Source organism: Myodes glareolus, chromosome 5 (assembly GCF_982192425.1).
Source record: "Myodes glareolus chromosome 5, mMyoGla1.1, whole genome shotgun sequence".
Classification (NCBI taxonomy): domain Eukaryota; kingdom Metazoa; phylum Chordata; class Mammalia; order Rodentia; family Cricetidae; genus Myodes; species Myodes glareolus.
This window is the reverse complement of record NC_142030.1, coordinates 90,743,868-90,764,328: the sequence shown is the minus strand read 5'-3', so window position 1 is coordinate 90,764,328 and position 20,461 is coordinate 90,743,868. Positions and strand designations below refer to the sequence as shown.

Below are 20,461 nucleotides of genomic sequence, written 5' to 3'. Positions count from 1 at the left end.
GGGGCGGGGCATTAGGAGGCCCCACCCTTTGCGTCATTGAGGCGGGGCATCACCCCCACCCAAAGCTCCAGGTAGCTACTGCCCTGGCTGCTGGAGACAACCCTATGCTCTCGCCCGGAGGAGGGGGCGGGGCGGGCAGGGGGCGTTGCTGTGGCCCGTGATGTCAGTGTCGCGGCGGACCCTGGCGATCCCAAGCCAGCTGTGTTGCGGGGCTGGGCGCCGGCGCTCGGAGCGGACGGCTCGCTCATGAGTCATGGACTTCCCCTGGCCCCTCCTCGACCACTCCCACTCCCTCTCAGGGCCCCCCCGTAGGAGCTAACGCGGGCGCGGCGGCTCCGAGGGGGTGGGGCTGCTGGGAATGGCTGTGCCCCCTTCGGCTCCAGTGCCGTGCTCGCTCTTTTACCTGCGGAGGCAGGCGCCTTGCCCGCAGTGCTCATGGGGCATGGAGGAGAAGGCGGCGGCCAGCGCCGGCTACTGGGAGCCACCAGGGCCCCCGAAGGCCGCCGTCCCGTGCTTCAGCGTCGCGGTGGATCAGGATGACATCCTCCCCGGTGCCTTGCGCCTCATCCGGGAGCTGCGGCCGCACTGGAAGCCCGAGCAAGTTAGGACCAAGGTAGCCGAGCGGGCGCGAGACCGGGGATGGGGCCCTGCCTGGGCTGCAGCGGGGCTGCGTGGACTCCCGTCAGTGCATCTTTCCGAGTGCTGGTCCCAGGGTTGCGCCGCTGTTGCGCAGGAAAGGTTTTGGACCGTGGTTTGTATATGTGTTTAGCTCTCCATCCCTTTTGATCCCTGTGCAAAGCTGGGTTCACGCTTTCCTGGACCCTCCGCACTCGCCTGTTCCAGGGGTTCCCAAAGCACGCAACCTGAGGTCGACCTGCCCACTGTCAGCATGCTGTGCGTGCGGCCCCACCCCCTGTCGCTGAGAGCTTGTCCCCTAGTTGCCCAGAAGTGCGTACTCAACCACTTTGAAACCCGAGGAGGCACGAACTTTTAAGGAAACCTCCCACTACACCCTGAGGGGCTGCTTCACCCTATCATGAGGTCTGAACCCCAGGAACCAGCCCTGTGGAATTCGGAATTCCAGTAAACACCTTCACCATGGCCTCAGGCTAGCTCTGAGCAACACTCCCCACCCCCACCCCCACCCCCACAGATTGTCTTCCCACCTCAGCTGGATTCATTCTCCCACACACACCTGTGGGCAAAGCTGCCCACCTTGGCCCCTACCTCACTCCCTAACCGTCCTGCATGCTCTTAAAAATGATCTTTACATCTCTCCAGCCACCCAGAGCCTGGGAAGCCTGCAAGAAGGCGCAGAGGGGTAGGGTTCCATGTCACAGACTTTCCTAGTGGGGAAGGCACAGCTCTGAGGAGAATCTGGGTTGAGTGTGGTAGCCGGGTTTTTTTTGTTTTTTTTTTTTTTTTGTTTGTTTTTTTCCAGAGGACCTAGTCAGGAGCAAGGCAGACCTGAGATTAAATTCAGCACTAGATAGCAGATGCTAATCCGTACTCTCACTAGGCCTGTTTCCTCACCCAGAGTGGGTTCAGGTGGCCTCCAAAGTCCCATCCAACAGTCATGTGGTGCTCATTAAACTTTAGCTCATGGTTCCTTCTTCCCTATCACCATGCCCAGAGGCTGTTCCCACTCTCTTGTCTCCTGTTTCTTTTGGTGTGGAATTCAGAGATTCAATGACCTCTGGCCACCAGAGCCCTGGGATGAGTGCCAACCTCAGTACCCTCCTTATCTCTCTGCCACTGGATGGAGCAAGAGATAAAGCTGAGAGCCCTTGCCTGCCTTGGTAAGAGGCAGCTGGTCAGGATGTCTCTCTGGGCGATTTCCAGCCTCCTTGGCCACACTCTCGCCTGTGGTGGATTCCTTCATGTTAGGATGGAGAAAGTGGAGAGGACTTCTACCCACTTACTACCTAGTGTGAACATGCGCACTCTGCCAAATCCCATGCCCTGGAGGCAGATCTAGGCTGAGTGAGTGTGCCTGGGCTCACTGTGGCTGCCACCACAGTGTTTCAGTTTACTCCAAGGCAGAGGATAGTGCTGGCTGGTGTGGGATTGTGTTCCGTTGTCAAATGTGCACACTCTGCTTTGATTGAAGCTCTGGGAAGAGAGCCGAGGAGTGTACCCCATCCTTCCACCCATAGCTCCCCTCTCCCCATGCTAGCGCTTCAAAGATGGCATCACCAACAAGCTAGTGGCCTGCTATGTGGAGGAGGACATGCGGGACTGTGTCCTGGTCCGGGTGTATGGGGAGCGGACAGAGTTGCTGGTGGACCGGGAGAATGAAGTCAGGAACTTCCAGCTGCTGCGAGCACATGGCTGTGCCCCCAAACTCTACTGCACCTTTCAGAACGGGCTGTGCTATGAGTACATGCAGGGTGTGGCCCTGGGCCCGGAACACATCAGAGAACCCCAGCTCTTCAGGTGAGTAGGGTACAAGGCACTATGTACCATTTTCCCCGAGGCTATGGCTTCTTCAGTGTGCAGTGATGTTCATGGAGAAGAGTTGTAAGACTCCTAAGTCATATTTCCATATTGCTTTGGAAATATTTGTTGATATGCTCTACTCAGAGGCTGCAACATTCCATTGCCTCACAGTGGTGTCCACTAGAAGGATGCATTCCAGGGGAACAAAGGGGGTCCCAAAAATGTAACAGACATCAGGTTTATGTTGTCCTTGTATCTCAAACCTCCATCCATCCTGTGTTAGATATGGAAACATCCAGAAGCCCTGGAGATAAATCTGAGCCAAATTCTGAAGGCATACAGGATGGCCGCCTCCCATCTTTTTTTTTTTTCTCTCTCTCTTCTTTATTTTATTTATTTATTTATTTATTTTTGGAGGCAGGGTCTCTCGATGTAGCACTGGCTAGCATGGGATTTGATATGTAGACCAGGCTGGCTTCAACTCAAAGAGGCATACCGGCCTCTTCCTCCCAAGTGTCGGGATCAAGGTGTGTGCCACCTTGAGCAGCCTCCTTCCCATCGCTTGCAGAGAGTAGAAGGTGTGAAGGCAAACAGCCCAATCCAGAGCGAACTTTAGCAAGCTGGAGACAATCTCTCCTTGCTCCCTAAGCTGAGGGCCCTTTGAGTTCCCTAAAAGTGAAGGCCTGCAGTACGACTGAGGCCTCCATGCAGAAGGCCCACAAGAACTGGGCCCTGTTCCCAGTGAATACCTGGATATGTAGGGCCTAGGAACTGCATTTAACCTTCAAGCCTTGTGACTACTACTGTAGGACCCAAAAGGGGAAGAAGCAAACAGCCCCCAGTACACCACCCTCTCTGTGCTGACTGGGTCAGGAATGGTGGTCATTCAGTATCCTTTCCTCCCCAGTGTCATGAACCACGCAGATGAAGGCCACCAAGCTATCATAGTGAGGCATGTGCAAGTTGAGGCTTTCTCCTGATGCTGGGGGCAACAGTGCAGGGTCTGCCCAGGTGCTTTGCTTGGCATCTGCTGTGTCCAACCCACAAGGAAGGAGGTTTTTCTTGCATGCTGAGGGCAGTAATGCCCACCTAGGGGTAGGCTTAGCTCTTCAGTGCCTTCTCAGCTGCCCCCACCCCTAGTAAACCCAAGCACACTTAGCTCTCTACATACATGGCCGGCCCCCTCCACACTCTTCGGTGCTGCCCCTGAGACTGCTGGGGCCTCAGGACATTGTATTTGAGTTGTGTTATAGCTGGTGTTGGTGTGTGTGTGTGTGTGTGTGTGTGTGTGTGTGTGTGTGTAGGGCGTGTCCACCTATGTGGGGGTCATTGGCGGTCAAGCTGAGTATACCCAACCTGGAGAGGTGAGGTCAAAGCAGGGTACAGGGGACCCTGCCCTGCTTTTCTCATAGCTCCTCCTTTAGTCTTGTGCAAATAAGCTCAAATGCTGGCAGGTCCCCACCACTCCTAGTCTCTCTCTGCCTCTGTGAGCCTCATGCCGTCACTCATCCTCTTTCTGGAAACAATTACCACTGTCAGGAAGATTGAAGGGGGATTTAGGTGCCATAATAAGAAATTGGTGTTTGGGGGAGAGCCAGAAACTGGGGTGGGTGTAGGAGGAAGGCCTTCGCTTGGTGACTTTCCCAGGATGGAGCTTTCCCCACGGTGACAGGGGACCTGCAGGAAAGCGCCCCACCCCCGCCCCAACCCCACATCCCATATCCCTTGAGCCCACCCCTGCCTGGTCTACTGAGGCTCTGCTGCAGGAAAATGCTGAGTGTTGAAATTACTTCAATTGCTATTCACACTACAGCCCTTTTGACATTCAAGGAACGGCTCTATTCAGAGTCTCCCTAGAGAAGGAAGACTAGGGCTGGGCCTCAGGTCTGTGTCTTTAGTCTTCCCAGACCCTTGGTGGGCTCTCACCTACCCCAGGACCTCTGACCTCCATGTACCTTCTAACTGCTGATGGCCCTCCACCCTTGAGGAAGTGGCAGGCTTGAGGAGGAGCCTGCAATTGCCATTATCCTGATGGTGTATGGCTGGTCCCTTCCTAGTCCCGGCAAGAGGAGGAGTAGCCTTAGGACAGCTCTGTAACAAGGTTTCAAACAACCAGGGCCTTTGTTGTCCTTCCTAGTGATTATTATTCCAGCGACAGGCAGAAGCTTGGACACCGAAGGCTTGGCAGGCAGTTAGGGTTGGACAGGAGCAGGGAGGGCTGCCGCAGCCCAGCTGGGACCCCAGCCTCTCTGCTGACCTTGGCACTGGCCTTGGTGCTGGGCTCTTATCAGGGTAGTTCCCTCTCCAGTAGCTAGTCCTCTATGCACCCCTTCTCACTCCCAGCAGGCCTCCCTGCTACCCACTCCTCCCCCAGGACCTTGGATAATGTCTGCAGGAGAACTTGAAGATAGAAAGCTGGCTTGTTTTGTGTCCTTGGTATCCGCTCACCCTGTGGTGTCAGAAGGGGCTGCCCTGGGCCAGCCTCCTCACCTTGGCCAGACTGATAAAAAGCTAACATTTCCTCCTTGCCTGGCAACAACACCCACTTTTCTCTTCATGGAAAGGGACCTGCTGCCACCTCTCCAGAGAGGATGGAGGAAAGTCTGGGGGCTGGATACTATCCTTATGCCTGGTTACCCCTGCATTCTTAGGGGCAGCTATGGGAAGGCTGGGAAAGGTCAACCCACTAGCCTGGGGTGGGAGTGGGGATGGTCGTCTGCTTTTCTCTGACCCAGCTCTGGGACTAGAAAAGGAGCGATGGTTAAAGGTCTTACTGCATTTTTCTGTCTTCTGCTGGGACCTTGTTTGGAGAGATCCCACACGTGGCCCGCTGGCTAGTACCCAGAAGAACCTTCCAAACCCTTTCTGGTCAGGAGGGGCTGGGCAGGAGGACAAGCCCCGTGCTGGCATTCACTGTTCCTCCCATTTCTGTTGTAGGTTAATCGCCTTAGAAATGGCAAAGATTCACGCTATCCATGCCAATGGCAGCCTGCCTAAGCCCACCCTCTGGCATAAGATGCACCGTTATTTCACGCTGGTCAAGGATGAGATCACTCCCAGGTACAGAGATCTGAGAGGGCTCAGGGCTGCCAATGTCTCTGCCCCGCCCCCTATTCTTGCCTCCAGGCAACTCGTAGAAGCGGTTCAGGGATGCAGGTCCCGAGGAGGAGGAGTTTCTCCTGGGCACCTTCCATCTTGAGCCACAGTCCAGACAGAGGGAGGCCACTGGCTGCGTCTTAGCAATGCAGAACAGCAGTTTTGCACACTTGCACTTATTTCTCTTTGAGTTTCCTGACTGTGTCAGATCAGGGACAACTCCCATTTCTCTTAGAAGAGACTAAGGCTGCTCTGCTCCCCTGCCAGGCTGTCAGTGTGAGGCTTTAGTTTCTCATCCCAGGACTTAACTCTGCATGAACTGTCTTCCTTTGGAACCATGGGAGGATGGAGCCTCTGAGAACCTAAGGTGCCGAGCTCAGTGGGTCATAGAGTAGACAGCCAGCCCTTGGAATGCCACCATCTCCTGCAGATCGCCTGGGTTCCTCTTAAGCCTGTGCGCCTTTGGAAACCATGTTCCCTGTTCTGTTTCTTCTCACACCCACTGCTCCATCAGGTGCTCTTTTCAGGGACAGAGGTCTCCTTCCCAGCCTCATTCTACTTTCAAGCAAAGAAGGGTCCCCCAAACTCCCTTTGCTCCCTGGCCTGCAGGTATCCAGACACACTTTGAAGACTAAAGCATGGAAAAGAGTCAACAACATGACCCCTGACCTCCCATACATCCTCAAGGATTAAACAGCAACTTTTTTTTTTTTTTGAGACAGTGTAGACCCCGCTGGTCTGGAACTCAGTATGCAGCTCAAGCTGGCTTTGAACTCACAGAGATCAGTCTGCCTCTGTCTTTCCAGAGCTGAGATTAAAGGTGTGTGTTATCATATCCAGCAAGCATTGCCTCTTAAAATGTATTTGAAGCTGGGCAGTGGTGGCACATACCTTTAATTCCAGCACTCAGGAGGCAGAGACAGGCAGGTCTCTGTAAGTTTGAAGGCAGCCTGGTCTACAGAGTGAGTTCCAGGACAGACTCCAAAGCTACACAGAGAGACCTTGTCTTGAAAAAACAAAAACAAACAAACAAACAAACAAAACCCAAACCAAAACAAAAAGAGTGTATTTGAATGTCTCTGATAGACATACATACAATATGTGGTGATGAAATCGGGGAACACATTTCTTCACTTCAGATGCCTATCATTTCTTTGTGCTGGGCATTCAAAGTCCTCTCTCCTTAGCAGTTTTTGAAACAGTTAATCTGAATATGACTTCCGCCGAAGTGTCACAGTAGAGGGGCAAGAGGGAGGTCCGCGAGAAAGGACTCTCATTCCCTCTTCTATGGCAGTCCTAACTCCATCTCTTACACACACCCGCGACTTCATCTAAACTCTCACACCCAGTACTGTGCTGTGAGTGCCCAGGATGACCCTAGCCTGCCCCCTGTCTGGCCATGTTCAGATCCTGGGACAAGGACTACCATATCCCTGAAGACTAGAGTCCCCTCGGCCAGCACCACTGTTGGACAGGTCGCGATGGGACTTGTTTCCAGGCGCAGGTCTGCTGCTCATACGTGAACGGACACCACAGCGTCCTTTGCTGTCCCTGTGCAGCTGTGGAGAAAGATCTTGTCCAGGAGAGTGAGGTCCTTGGTGAAGCGCTGACCATCTCTTTGTTCTTGCCATGCCTTTGGCCTCGGGGAAATCCAGGCTTAAGTTCTTTGAGCCTCTCTAAGGGCTCATTCCCTCGTCCTTTAGAACCGCCTCGCATGGCCCACAGCAGGACAGGGCCGAGCAGTCATGGAGACAAGCTGGAGCATCTTGGACTCCAGCCAATTCCCTCACAGTCCTGCCTTATTCGATCCTTCATTTCACGAACACTGACTGGGATGAAAACGGTAGAAAAGCAATGGCGAATGTGGCAGGGGTCCTGCCCGTGAGGAGTTTCAGAGCCATCTGGGTCAACAGAACACGCCTGTACTTGGCACAAAAGAAGGCAGGGTGTGTAATGCATAGGCAGGGGTAGGAAGGGGCAGCAAAACTCATCATGGCAGAGGTGGCAGGGCAAGATGAGAGGGGCTGCTCCAGCTCAGGAGACAGCCTGAGGGGTCTGCTGAAGGGAAATGTGGCCAGTGTGTTCAGGAGACCGTGGCAGGGGAGAACGGGAGCTGGAGGGAAGAGGGTGCCAGGCTAAGGAGCCAGGACGGAAGTGAACAGGCAGCAGGAACTCATGAAGGTGTGTTTGGGTTTTGTACGTTTGTTTGTTTGAGACAGGGTCTCACTATGGAGCCCACATTGACCTAAAACTCATATAACTCAAGCTAACCTGTCTTGAACTCGTGGTCTTACTTCCCGGTCTCCCCAGTGCTAGGACTACAAGTATGTGCCCCCATGCCTGCTATTCTCAAGGTCTCTGAGTCAGAACTAGGGTTTAGGCAGGGGCCCATCGGGCTTAAGGACAGCTTTGGTGAGGGGGCTGGCTGTGCACTTGAGGTAGGGAGATAAGCTGGGGCGGGTCCTAGGACTGGGAGACCCAGGCTAGAAGAACCGGGATCCCCGTAGAGTACTTACTGAATGAACTTTGCCAGTCCAGGTCAGGGAGTGCTCCTATAGACCAGGGCTGCATTTAGGCGACCTCCCTGAAGCACAGAGCAATTTGGGGGCAGTTTAGTGGGTAGGTAGGAGTGGAGAATAGTAGGCTATGTCAGAGACTGCTGAAAGCGACTTGGTGGCCCTGGGTGGGACAGTGTGGGCTGGTAACTACCTTAGGGACATCATGAGGGGATACTGATGGGCGGTCTAATGAGGGGGCAAAGGTAGAAAGCCAAGAGACTGGAGAAGTCAAGAGTTGCTCCCTTAAAGGAGAAAATTTTTGCTGCTCCAGCGGGAACTGAAAGGAGATGGCCAAGCAGCAGTTCCTCCCCCAGCAGGAGCCCCAGGCCTCCCAGAGACCCCAGCCCTCATCCCCTCCACTGTTCCTGGGGTGTGAATGTTTCCGGGTGGTAACGATAGCCGCTCTACTGCCAACTGGAGGGGTTTGGTGCTGGCAGGATGGAAGGCTACAAAGCTGGCAGAGGCCCACATGTTCAGGGAGGGACGCCACAGTTGAAGGGGGCCCTGGAGATGGGCCCGGACTGTCCTCATAGTGAGTATCAGAGTGGCCTTGACGTGGCAGGGTAGGGTCAGACTGAGGGCAGCAACTGGGAGTGGGCATCCGGCTGTCACAGGCAGGGTTTTCAGACCGAGAACTGGGCCGACCAAAGGAATCCTCCTCGGACTTTATCTTGAGATAGTCTCGGAGTAAGACAGGAGTTCTAGAGTCGCTTCAGGGAGGACCACATGCATGGCTGAGGATGGAGCTGGCCCTCTGCTCTGTCCGTGGGCTGCCTGGCTCAGGGAAGCCATCTTAGAGACTGAGGGAACAGATCAAGGGTCCACAGCCCCGTGATGAGGACACATGGTAGGTGGGCTGGGAAGCCAGCTGGGTGAGGTGTTGGGTCTAGATGTACCCATGCTATGGGGCATCTGATATGAAGCTTTTTGCCCTTTTGGACCCTCCATTTCCCAGTCCTGTAGGATGGAAGACCTAAGACCCTCTAGCCTTGGCATTCCTCCTCTACAGGGGACATGAGGACGTCTCAGACAGTTCTGTCCAGTGTGGGGAGCTGAGCCAGGACCCATCTTGTTTTCATCTTCCCCTATGAACCTTTGCTGTCCTAGGCAGAGAAACAGGAGTGGAGACCAGGCCCAGCACCCCCCCTCCCAGGGGTAGTTTTGAATTTTGAAAGACTGTGCTGTTTGGCTTTTTCACTGTACACAGACCTGTGTACCTGAAGGTCAAAGTTCAGAGCACCTGCGTTCAGCATGTCCTTGCCCAACTTCGCATTGATTGACACACGATAGACCATTCCTCAACCCGGCACGCTGGGCAGACAACACTACTTCAGTGTGACATGGGAGTGGGTGGAAGTAGCCTTGTGCTTTTTGGCTCCGCCTTCAAGCTAGTCCAACAGATGTCAGGGACAGGAAGCACTCATAACTCGAGGTGACAGGAATTAGTTGCTGGGAATGGCAAAACAGGTCTCTCCCACGGGGTGTGTTAGGTGCTTTTGTTTCTCTGACATTGCACGGTGTATAGCTTGTCTCGTTACAGCCCTGTGAGGTGACTGATTAGATCATAGTCTATGGGGATGAGGGGCCACCCTCTGCTGTGTTGAGAAAGTTCTGTTTCTCCAGTCCCTCCTGGGGTTCTGTTACTGGGGAGTCTCATCTTAGAGGAGCACAGCCTTTCTTCGGGAGTTCCTGGTGCAGTCTGTCCTGCCTCTCACCATTAGTTCCACCATTAGTTCCATGGGCCCCATTCTCTCTTCCTGTGACACTTGTCACCTCTCCTATCTTCTCTTGGGTGTCCCCCCCGCCGCTTCTTTGCCCTGTCCTTTTCACAAAGTAGCCGGGATGCCATTTGGTTAGTGACTTTTTGTTTGTTTGTTGTTTTCCTTTTTGCTTTGTTGTTGTTGTTTGTTTGCTTGTTTGTTTTGGAGACAGGATTTCTCTGTAGCTTTGGAGCCTGTCCTGGAACTAGCTCTTGTAGACAAGGCTGGCCTCGAACTCAGAGAGATTTGCCTGTCTCTGCCTCCCAAGTGCTGGGATTAAAGGCATGCGCCACCACTGCCCGGCTTGTTTGTTGATTTTCAAGACAGGGTTTCTCTGTGTCTCCCTGCCTGTCCTGGAACTAGCTCTGTAGACCAGGCTGGCCTCAAACTCACCAAGATTCACCTGAGTGCTGGGATTAAAGCCATGCACCACCACTGCCAGGATGAGTTAGTGGCTCTTATGTTTTGCCAGCTACTTTTTTGATCAGGTTACTCCCTGCTTCTCATTGTAACCCTGGGAGCCAGAAGGACAGGATACACTTATGTGTGACAAAAGCGTGACTCTCAGGACTGGCCTTTTGCCTTTTTGTCTGAGGTCTCTACAGTCAATAAATAACTGGACTAGAGTTTAGGGTTTGCCTGTCTGAGCCAACCCTCCCCTGACCTGCAACTTTTTTTTTTCTTCCCATTGCCTAGCCTTTCTGCAGATGTCCCTAAGGTGGAGGTGCTGGAACAGGAGTTGTCCTGGCTGAAGGAACACCTGTCCCAACTGGAGTCCCCCGTGGTGTTCTGTCACAATGATCTACTCTGCAAGAATATCATCTATGACAGCTCCAAAGGTACAGCCCCTCAAGCCCCTCAGAGGTGGGCCAGCGGCTGGTCTGCTGGCTTCAGGGGTTCGAGGACAAAGACTAGGAGACCTGAGTTTTGACTTTCCTTTTTTATGGAGGACACGGGTGTGCCTAACGGTGATCTTAATTTGTGAGAAAGAAGAGGGAACTGGAACAGGAAAGTACTACTTAGAAAGACGCATTGTAAGAAGGCGCTCGAGATCCTAGCTGGGAAGCTCTTCAGCATGAGAACACCCAAGTCATGCATCCTGATGATTTTGTGGGCCTTTGAAGACATCATGGCTTCCCCAAGCCTCGAGAGGGCGGAGGGGGGGAGGGGATGGGGAAGAGAAGAGAGAGGGGGAGATTGCCTGCTTCTTACTGTGCTGAGGATGCAGTTCCCCCGGGCATACAGGGTTCCCTCATTACACACCGAAGATTGGTTGTGAGACACCTGAGAATGCCAACTCTCCTATAAAACAGCAGAGTGGGTGGAGCTTTGCAGGCAGAGTTACCATGTGTGGAACCCCAAACCCTGTCCCCAGCACCCTGAAAACAAGTGAAAATAAGCAAGAGTGTATCTGCATAGGACATCTATATAGCATCTTCTGGTACCTTCTGGCTACTCATAGTATCCAATACAGTGGACATACGAGCTAAATAGGTGTTAAGTCATGTTGTCTTGGGAATGACAAAGGGAAAAATGCTGTACATGTTTAATACGTATGAATTTTTTAATTAGTATTTTATGTGTATGATTATTTTGCCTGTATGTATGCCCGTGTGCCATATGCATGTAGTGCCCAAAGAAGCCAGAGGGGATGTTGTTGAATCCCTTAGACCTATAGTTATAATTGGTTATGAGCCACCATGTGGGTTCTGGGAATTGAACCTCAGGTCGTCTGCAAGAGTAGCCTGTATTCTTAACCGCTGGGCCGTATCTCCATCCCTCAGATCAGATTTTAAAGAGTTGCAGCCTATAGTGAGTTGACTCCGTGGCTGTGGGACCATAGACGTGGTAGGCAGGAAGTATTTGCTTTGCTTCTGGTCCCTAGCTATGCTATGGAAGGATGGCTGTAGACGGGAACCTGAGGACCCAGCTAAGCAGGAGGGGTCTGGCGCTATGAGGAAGGCAGGTAGACAGCGGGCAGCAGCCTAGAAGGCTGCAGCAGAGATCAGGGAGGACCAGAGGGTGTGTTGCGGGGACAAAAGCTCTCCCTGCTTCTGCTTTCCCTCGCAGGCCACGTGAGGTTCATCGACTATGAGTATGCGGGGTACAACTACCAGGCTTTCGACATTGGCAACCATTTCAACGAGTTCGCAGGTAGGGGGGTTATGCTGACCTCAGTCCCCTCCTCGTGATAGGGCATCACATCTACGGGGAGGACCACAAGTGGTTCTAGGCTTAGGCTTGATGGGTGGAAGGCGGGCATAGCCTTCCACTATCATATCATAGGCATAGATTAAAGTAGCTCCCAGTAAGGGACACCTCTCCAGAGCTGCCCTCTGCTAGCTTGTGTGACAGGCAGTTTGGTACAAATGAGGAAAATGCATTCACTGTTGGGTCCCAGGGGCTACTCAGTCTGACATGTGACTTAATAAGGACCCCCCTTCCAAGCGGGGCTCAGTAGTACAGTCCTGTGATATCAGCTACTTGGGAGGCTGAGGCAGGAGGTTCCCAGTTCAAGGTCTTTCTGGGCTATAGTATGTGTTTAAGGCCAATCTAGGCAACTCAGGAAGACCCCATCTTAAAATTAAAGATAGTTATAGATGTATCTCAGTGGTAGACCTCTTAACTAGCATATATAAGGCCCTAAGTTCAATATCCACTACCAAAGGGGGGAATGAGAAAAAGAAGAAAATATCCCTTCCTCAGGACAGGGACAGCCCTCACCAGCTTGGCTAACACTTCTTCATGCCCAGTACAACTTGTGCAATTGTTCCTGCAGGCCTTGAATGCAGATATGTGACCCAATAAGCTGTAAGTAGCTATTTACCTGGTGTCCTGAAGCAAATGTCGAGGCAGAGCTAGTTACAAGTAGTCCCACGACTTGACTTCCTGAGTTTCCACCCTAGTTTTGTCGTCACTAGTGGTGGGATTCAGGTCGATCGCTGCCCTTTGAGGCAGTAAAATGGAGATGGTGTAATACCTCCATCACACCCTTGAGTTGAGATACACACACAAGGCTGTGTGTTCTGGTACAAACCTTCAGTCCCAGTGCTCAGGAGGCAGATCTTGGTGAGCTTAAAGCCAGTCTTGTCTATTGTCTATATATTGATTCTAGGACAGCCAGGACTATAAAGAGAGACCCAACCTCAAAAAAAAAAAAAAAAAAAAAAAAAAGAAAGAAAAAAAGGCTCCCTCTTCCTACTCCCTCAGATTTGGCATCTGTACCCTAAAGACATAATCTAGACCCATCTATGGAAGGGCAGCAGGGCATAGGATCACGCAGACAACTCCTCACTGGAGTTGGGCGCAGCTGCGGGGCTATCTGCAGGCTGGTACATGGGCTTGCCAGTGTGCTATGGCTGGCCCCCAGGGCTTCTCCTAACCAACCCAGCTCAGCCCAGGTTGATGAATCACATCTCTTTTAGAGCCTCAGAGGACCAGGTTCATGCAGTTGCTTGTGGCCAAGAGCCCAACTCTCTAGGGCAATCAGAGGGGAGGGTTTGGGCCTCAGCAGAGCTGTGATGATGAACTGAAGCAGAGGCCTGGCCTGCAGGGCACAGACCAGGTAGTGGTCACCCGCTGGGAGGCCTTTGCAGGGGTGTTAAGTCCTTATCCAGGGCACAGAGCAAAGGTCAAGTGGAGCTTCTCCAAAGACGTGGGCTGGATCCTTTAGGAGCCGGCAGGCAGACTCTGCGCTCTGGGCAGTAGGAAGAAGATACAGATCCAATCCAACCCCGTCTGTAACAGACTGTATGACCTGGGCCTTCTCATCTGCAAGGGGGGATTCTTCACTACCCACATGCTTGGAACTCAGAAACTCTGCTTCTCCAGGGATATCAGGGACACGTGGGAATGTTGTAAGAAGGGAAAGGCGAAACCCTGGAGACGGTGACCCAGCTTCGTTCCCACCTTAAATAAACTACTTTCTAGTTCCTGGTCTACCCTGTGCCACGCACATACCTGGAGGAACTAGGAAGCAGCCTGAAAGCACTTAGGACGGGGAAGGGTACAAATGGGGGTGTCCGTCATGGGAGCAGTGGGGGTGGGACCCTTCCCTGGGAAATGCCAGTGCAAGCACCGACATTTAACATTGGTAGTTAAGTCTAACTCCTTGTCTGGAAGGTGAGGGAATTATGGCCCTGAGATGTGAGGGTTGGTCTGAGGTTAAGGGGTCCAAGCCTGAGACCTGAAGCATCACTTTATAGAGGGACATGCATATGGTGGCCCTGCCTTGGGATCCCCACCACTTGCAGTGACCACCCAGTCTCTCCTTCCTCACCCCTCTACTGGCTGAGCTGCCCTCACAGGGCCCCTCCCCAGGCCAGCCCACATCTCAAGGTAGGAGACTCCTGGGCTCAAACCCGAGAGGAGCTTTTCCAGCAACTTCCGTCTCGCTCCCCTGCCTTGTAGGTGTGAATGAGGTTGACTACTGCCGGTATCCAGCTCGGGAGGTCCAGCTCCAGTGGCTGCGTTATTATCTTGAGGCACAAAAGGGGACGGCCGCAACCCCCAGGGAGGTGGAGCGACTTTATGCACAAGTCAACAAATTTGCTCTGGTAAGTGCTTGAACCTGCCACAGTCTCCCACCCAGAGCCCAGGGTCAGCGGTTCTTAGGGAGGCTCTCTAGTGCTGTGATGAAACACAGCATCTTGGGAGGAAAGGGCTGGTTTTGCCTTACAGCTTAAGTCCGTCACCCAGGGAACCCAGGGCAGCAACCTGGAGGTAGAAACTGTAGCAGCTAGGAGGACCGCTGCTTACTGGCTTGTTCCCCATGGCCTGCTCAGTCAGCTTTCCCATGCCATCCAGGAGCACTGGCCTAGGGAGTAGCACTGCTCACAGTGGACTGGGCCCTCCCAAAGCAGTCACGAAAACGCCCTACAGACTTGTCTGCAGGGCAATCTGGTGAGGTTATTTTCTCAGTTTAGAACCCATCTTCCAAAACGACTCTAGCTTGTGTCAAGTTAAACATTAAGACTAGCCAGTCCAGTCTCGGTGGACTGCACCCCGCCGAAAAAGTCTTTGAACAATCATTTCAGATGTCCCCCTTAATGTTCCCGACACCCATGCCACCCAGACTGGGCACTCACCTCTCTAGACAAACATTTCCAAGAAAGACTCAGCTTCCTAACTCAGCAAATCTGTTTGGATGGGTTGTTCTCTCTGCTAGCTAGCCTTAGCGTTTCATGATGCACTAAGACCCCCCCACCCTTGTAACCTCCACCACTACCTCGCCCATAATTTATCAGCCTTGCCTCCCGGCCCCCCCCCCCAAGCCCCACTGCATTATGGCATTCACTTGGGAATGCCACTTCTCCAAGGAAAATGGTTCATGCCAGGTTTCCACTGGCCTGTGCCTAGGGCACTAGGACTACTAACACATGGGACACAAGCCAGCTGCTCCAAGTTTCACACTTCATAACAGAGCTTAGAAAATCGCTCCTTTCTGTTCTGCCTGTTCTAGTCCACACTGGCACAAACCTGGCCCTCTTCCTCCTTTTTGCACCTTAAGAACAAATCTCTTGGGGCTGGAGAGATGGCTCAGTGGTTAAGAGCACTGACTGCTCTTCCAGAGGACCCGGGTTCAATTCCCAGCACCCACATGGCAGCTCACAACTGTCTGAAGATCCAGTTGCAGGGGGTCTGACACCTTCACACCAATGCACATAAAATAAAGTTAAATAAACCATAAAAAATATTTAAAAATAAAAAGAACAAATCTCTTGCTCAACCTTCAACAAAACAACTCCATGCTTTCTGGCTCACCTATATCCCTTCTAAGTCATGGAAAGGGAAGTGGAGGGAACCCTTCTCAGAAACCACGTGACAAAAGCTTGGGATGGGTGGGGAAAGCCCTAAGGGTGCACCCCAATGCCTAGGAAGGTTATAGTATTGTAGTTTAGGGGGAGAACTGGGAATCATGGCTTTCTGGCTCTTTGAGCCTAGGGTGGAAAAAGAGGCAGCCTGGAGAACCTTAAAGCCCTTGGAGCCCCGTTCTGCCTGCCTGGATGCTGGGATCTGGGTAGAACTGACTCTTCTTGCCTTTTGCTAGAGGGTAGTGAGTCCCCCAAGTACTCTCCAGTGGTCTGGCCTCTGCGTTTTCCCACAATGGACAGTGTTTAGCTCTGCAGGACACCCACGGTGGCTGTGTCTCTCTTGCTCTTGAAGGCTGTGACGGGTGTGGCCTTGTAGGGCTGACCCTCTCTGGCCTGTTTGCAGGCCTCCCATTTCTTCTGGGCGCTCTGGGCACTCATACAGAACCAGTACTCCACCATCAGCTTCGACTTCCTCAGGTGAGTCTGGGCCATTCGGGGAAGATGGGCGTGGGGCAGAGAGAAGGCATGGCCCTGGCTAGTATGTGACCAAGCTGATCAAAATAAAATGCCAGAGTCCTCCCAGTGCACAGCTGACCCAACCAACCCCAGCTCCCAAGGGAGCCCCGCCAAGCCTAGCGAAAGCGCTCCCATCCTCCACTAGGCCTGCTATACTGCCCTACCCAGCACCAGGGCCCACACTCTGCTGGTACCGTCCTAGCCAGAGCTTGGGACAAATAAAGACAGGCCAGAGAGTCAGTGCGCAAGGCTGGAAGGCCAGGGAGACGACTCGGTGGGTGAAGGTATTTGTGGCCCAGCCTGCTGAGCCGAGTGTGATCCCCAGCACCCATGGAAAAGCGGGAGGAGAGAACTGGATCCTGAAAATTGTCCTCTGACCTCCACATGCACTGTGGCACACACACCCACACTCACACAATAATAATATTTTTTAAAAACTAAAAAGAAGCTACAGAGGGCAAGGGTCTTTCACAAATCACTCGGGTGAATTATATCTACCCACAGTGCCCCCTGGAACCACTCATATCCACCTCTTCCGTAGGTTTAGGGATCACATCCCAACTCTTATTATGACAACTTGGGAGCCCGTTAAATGAGGCCCCCTTGTCCATGCAGGCAGGGAATTAATTCCTCCATTCTGTCCCCATCCACCCTCAGCTATAACACTGTGCTGGCCTAGATACTGGGGCTCACATCGGAGTATGTTACAAAACCAACAAAGACAGAAAACCAAGAGCATCTGCAAGGATGTGGGGAAAAGGGAACCCCTGTATATGCTGGGAATGCAAACTGGCCAGCCATTCTGGGAAAGAATGTTCTTCAGACATTGAAAAACAGAATGCCTGTACGGACCAGCAATCCTCTTCCTGGGTGCATGTCCCAAAGAACTGAGGAGCGGGCTCACAGTAGTGTTTGCACACCCAAGTCTGTTTAGAACATTGGCCCCCACGGCAGCCAAGTGTCGTCACCGTACAAATGAATGACACACAACGTCAACGCCAACACGTTCTGGCTTTGTAAACAAGGGAATCTGGTCACGTGCTATGCAAATGAACCTTGGGGACATTTTGCTAAGTGAAATAAGGCGGTCACAAAAAGACACGACAGAGTCACGTGCATAGGGACAGAGCAGAGTGGACACTGGGCTGGGACCAGACAGTGACAAGGGTTAACAGCTTTAGCTTTGAAAGATTAAGAAGTTCTGAAGGTCCACTATGAGACAACACACAGATCAGCACCACAAAATAATAATCAAAACGCCAAGCACATGATCAGCAGGATTGCTCCCGTCTCAGTGAAGAAAATCAGACTATAGTGAAAGAGTTGTCTTTCCCCTAGCCGGGCAGTGGCGCACACCTTTAATCCCAGCCCTTGGAAGACAAGAGGCAGGCAGGCGATCTCGGTGAGTTTGAGGCCAGCCTGGTCTACAGAGTGAGTTCCAGGACAGTCAGGGCTACACAGAGAAACCCTGTCTCAGAAACAAAGAGTTGACTTGCCCAGACCTAGGCGGGCTCAGAGTCCTCAGTAGGCTGCCAGGCTCCCTGCTCACGCGCTTCCTTGCCTGTCCCTGGCAGGTACGCAGTGATCCGATTCAACCAGTATTTCAGAGTGAAGCCTCAAGTGCTGGCCTTGGAGATGCCAAAGTGACCAGCCTCCTGCTCCTCCATGTCCTCCGGCTACCGGACCTGCTCCCAAGGGTACCCTCTTGCCTTGAGGTTGGCACCCTTCGGAAAGGTGGGGAACCATGGTGAAGCGCTCGCCCCCCTCACCGTGGATGCCAATGAAGACTTCATTTTCCTGTTTGGAGGGGTTGAAACCCAGCGTTGGGGTGGGGGAGTTCCCCTTCACCCTGCCAGGTTTGGAGAGGAAGTGCCTGCAGATAGCCGGGCCCTGGACTATCACCCTGTGAAAGCACACCATTGCCAGCCCATGCCTGCTGGAGCTCAGCTGCCTGTTTGTCCTTGACCCTTCCGAGTAGGGGAGGGGGAAGGCTCCTTTCTACCTCTGGTGTCCCAGCCTCCAGCTGAGGGGCATCTGCCCCAGGTGAGAGGTGCTGAGCTCCAAGCCAGCAGGAAGCTAACTCTGCCGTCTCCTTGGGAGCAGAGCTTCCGGCCAGGCCTACCAGCTCTGCGGGCAGCGGCCTCATCTGAGCTGCTAACTTCTCCAAGCCAGATGCCGTCCAGTTACCCCTTCCCCAGCTCCCCTTGTACTTGGGCTGTGCTTCTGCCAGGCCCCTTAGGAGGAGAGGGAAGGGCAGACCCTGAGTAGGTATGGCCTTGGATCAGGTGGCAGGTACCAGATAAACCAGCAGTCTCCGCCTCTTTCCCCTTCAAGGATGTGTGCATCTCTATCTTCTATTCTGACCGTACCAGAGGTCTTCTTATGTGGAAATAAGCAGTGGAGGCAAGGGGCGTGGCCTTTACCAGCTCAGCCTGTTACCAGCTGGGTCTCTCCCTCCCAGTCCTTACTATTCATTCCTAAGGGGCCTGCTGTAGGCCCCCACTGTGATTCACCTGTAAATCACCATGTTTTTCTGCATTAAAATGTTTGTTTCTGGAATGCTGTCTTGGAAGGACAATGGCTTGGAGTGTAACCATTGTACAGGTGGAGGAGCCGGGCCAGGCTCAGCTTCCCTTCTGCTGAGCCTTTGGGGTTTGTTCCTGCTTGAGTTAGGAACAACAGCCTGTGCACCTCTGATGCCATCCTTGCCCGGCATCCTGCAGACCCAGGCAAGGCTGATGCTCTCTTCCACAGCCTCTCCACCTTCGCCACCCTGTCAATTGCCTCTGCAGTACCTGGCTTAGCAGGGGAGCCCTGATGCAATTGCCCTGGGCTAATCCAGAGAAGGGCCTGCAGAACACAGGACAGAACACTTATGTGCCCCCCCCCCCCCACCAGTCCTTTCTGACCCTCAGTTATTGGGGTGGGAGAGAGCCACTGTCTAACAACAGGTATGAGTTTTGCAGCCAGCCTCCTCAGGAGAGGCCAGAGCAGAAACTCAGGCGAGAACACCCCAGCTGTCTTGACTAGCAGCAGCTGGCCAGGGTAGAGGGTGGGGAAGCATCTGGCTGTTCGGCATTTGCCTGCAAATGGACCAGGCGTCATGGCAACAGCTTTAGTGGATACTGGCAGCTAGGGCCTTCAAGGTCACATGCTCCAGTGGAGGCAGGCCCTCCAGAGTGTGCTGACCGAGGACCTGGGGGAAAAGACGTGCCCAGGCATACAGATAGTGCCAGAGCTGGGAAGGAGGGGTCCCCAAGGTCACCTGTAATGCCCAGATTCTTATTCTTTCCCGCTACCCTGGAACCAAGTTAGTCCCTGTGCAGCTGGTTTCATGAGCAGCCTCCTAGGGCCTTTGTGCCATCACCCTGTAGACGAGCATGCTGCACTGAGTAGACTGTGGCTGCAGTGGGCAGGTAGGTGGGCTGGAGGCTCAGAGGGCTCTGTGTTCCTTCCCCACAAAGCCGGAGTCCCACCTCTCTCCTGTCACCCTAGGCAGGATCTCCAGGCCAGGGCCACCTTTTCCGGGTTGACCTTTGGCCTGTGAAGTGGGCAGGGGTCAGGTGAGCTTGCAGCTAGCTTTCCTAATAGTGACCAGAACACACTGTCCCTGTCTCTGCCCACCTGACTGTGCCCTGCTTCTCATAGGAAGGGGTGAGGTTCCAGTTGGCCAGAGGACTTGGGGTGGTGATGGCCCAGCAGGTAGATGAGGTCTGCGGACAGAAGTACTTGGAATACTTTTGGCACTGCGGGACCAACCCTCCAGGCTGCCAAGGACCAGCCACAGGGCAAAGGGGAACTCAGGACTGGAAGGAGTCCCAGGGAGATTAAAGATCAGGTTTGGTGGAGGTTCAAGTTTGGAGTGAAGTTAAGGGCTTTGAGCTAAGCGGCTCCCCCTAGTGGCCACTTAACTGGGCCAGGCAGCAGCCAAAGACATTTCTAGAACCCTGGGCTGATCTCTTACTGTTGGCCCTTCTTGGGGCTGGGCAGGATGCCAAGGTGTGAGGACAGCAAGAAAAGGCAGTCGGAGCTCCGAAGGACAAGGCTGGAAACGAGGCCATTCCCTGATCCACCGCCTCTAGTTCTTGGTAGTGTGGTCTTCATTCCACCTCCTGCCTCACCAGCAAGTAAAATTCAGAAACCCCCTTGCAGCGTCAAGTCTGAGTCGTAAGTTCCTGGGTCCTCAGGTTCGCTATTCTTCTGAATGTCTTTGCTGAAGTGTGTGTACATAGCCCCCCGCCCCCAAAGTGATCTTTGAGGCGATCAGCTCAGGTTCAAT

At 53.2% G+C, this 20,461-nt stretch overlaps 1 protein-coding gene across 2 annotated transcripts; it reads left to right on the top strand.

The window, feature by feature from the left end:
* The first annotated feature begins 224 nt into the window (after positions 1–224).
* Etnk2 (ethanolamine kinase 2) lies at positions 225–18,741 on the top strand. 2 transcript variants are annotated; one of them, XM_048430761.3, is made up of 8 exons: positions 234–613; positions 2,177–2,436; positions 5,377–5,499; positions 10,550–10,692; positions 11,924–12,007; positions 14,264–14,409; positions 16,070–16,143; positions 17,757–18,741. In XM_048430761.3, the coding sequence occupies exons 1-8, from the start codon at positions 359–361 to the stop codon at positions 17,827–17,829; spliced, it is 1,158 nt and encodes a 385-aa protein (XP_048286718.1). In that variant the 5' UTR covers positions 234–358; the 3' UTR covers positions 17,830–18,741. The 2 variants fall into 2 exon arrangements, with proteins under 2 accessions (XP_048286719.1, XP_048286718.1); XM_048430762.3 differs by lacking the exon at positions 5,377–5,499 and having other exon boundaries at positions 225–613.
* Positions 18,742–20,461: the final 1,720 nt, after the last annotated feature.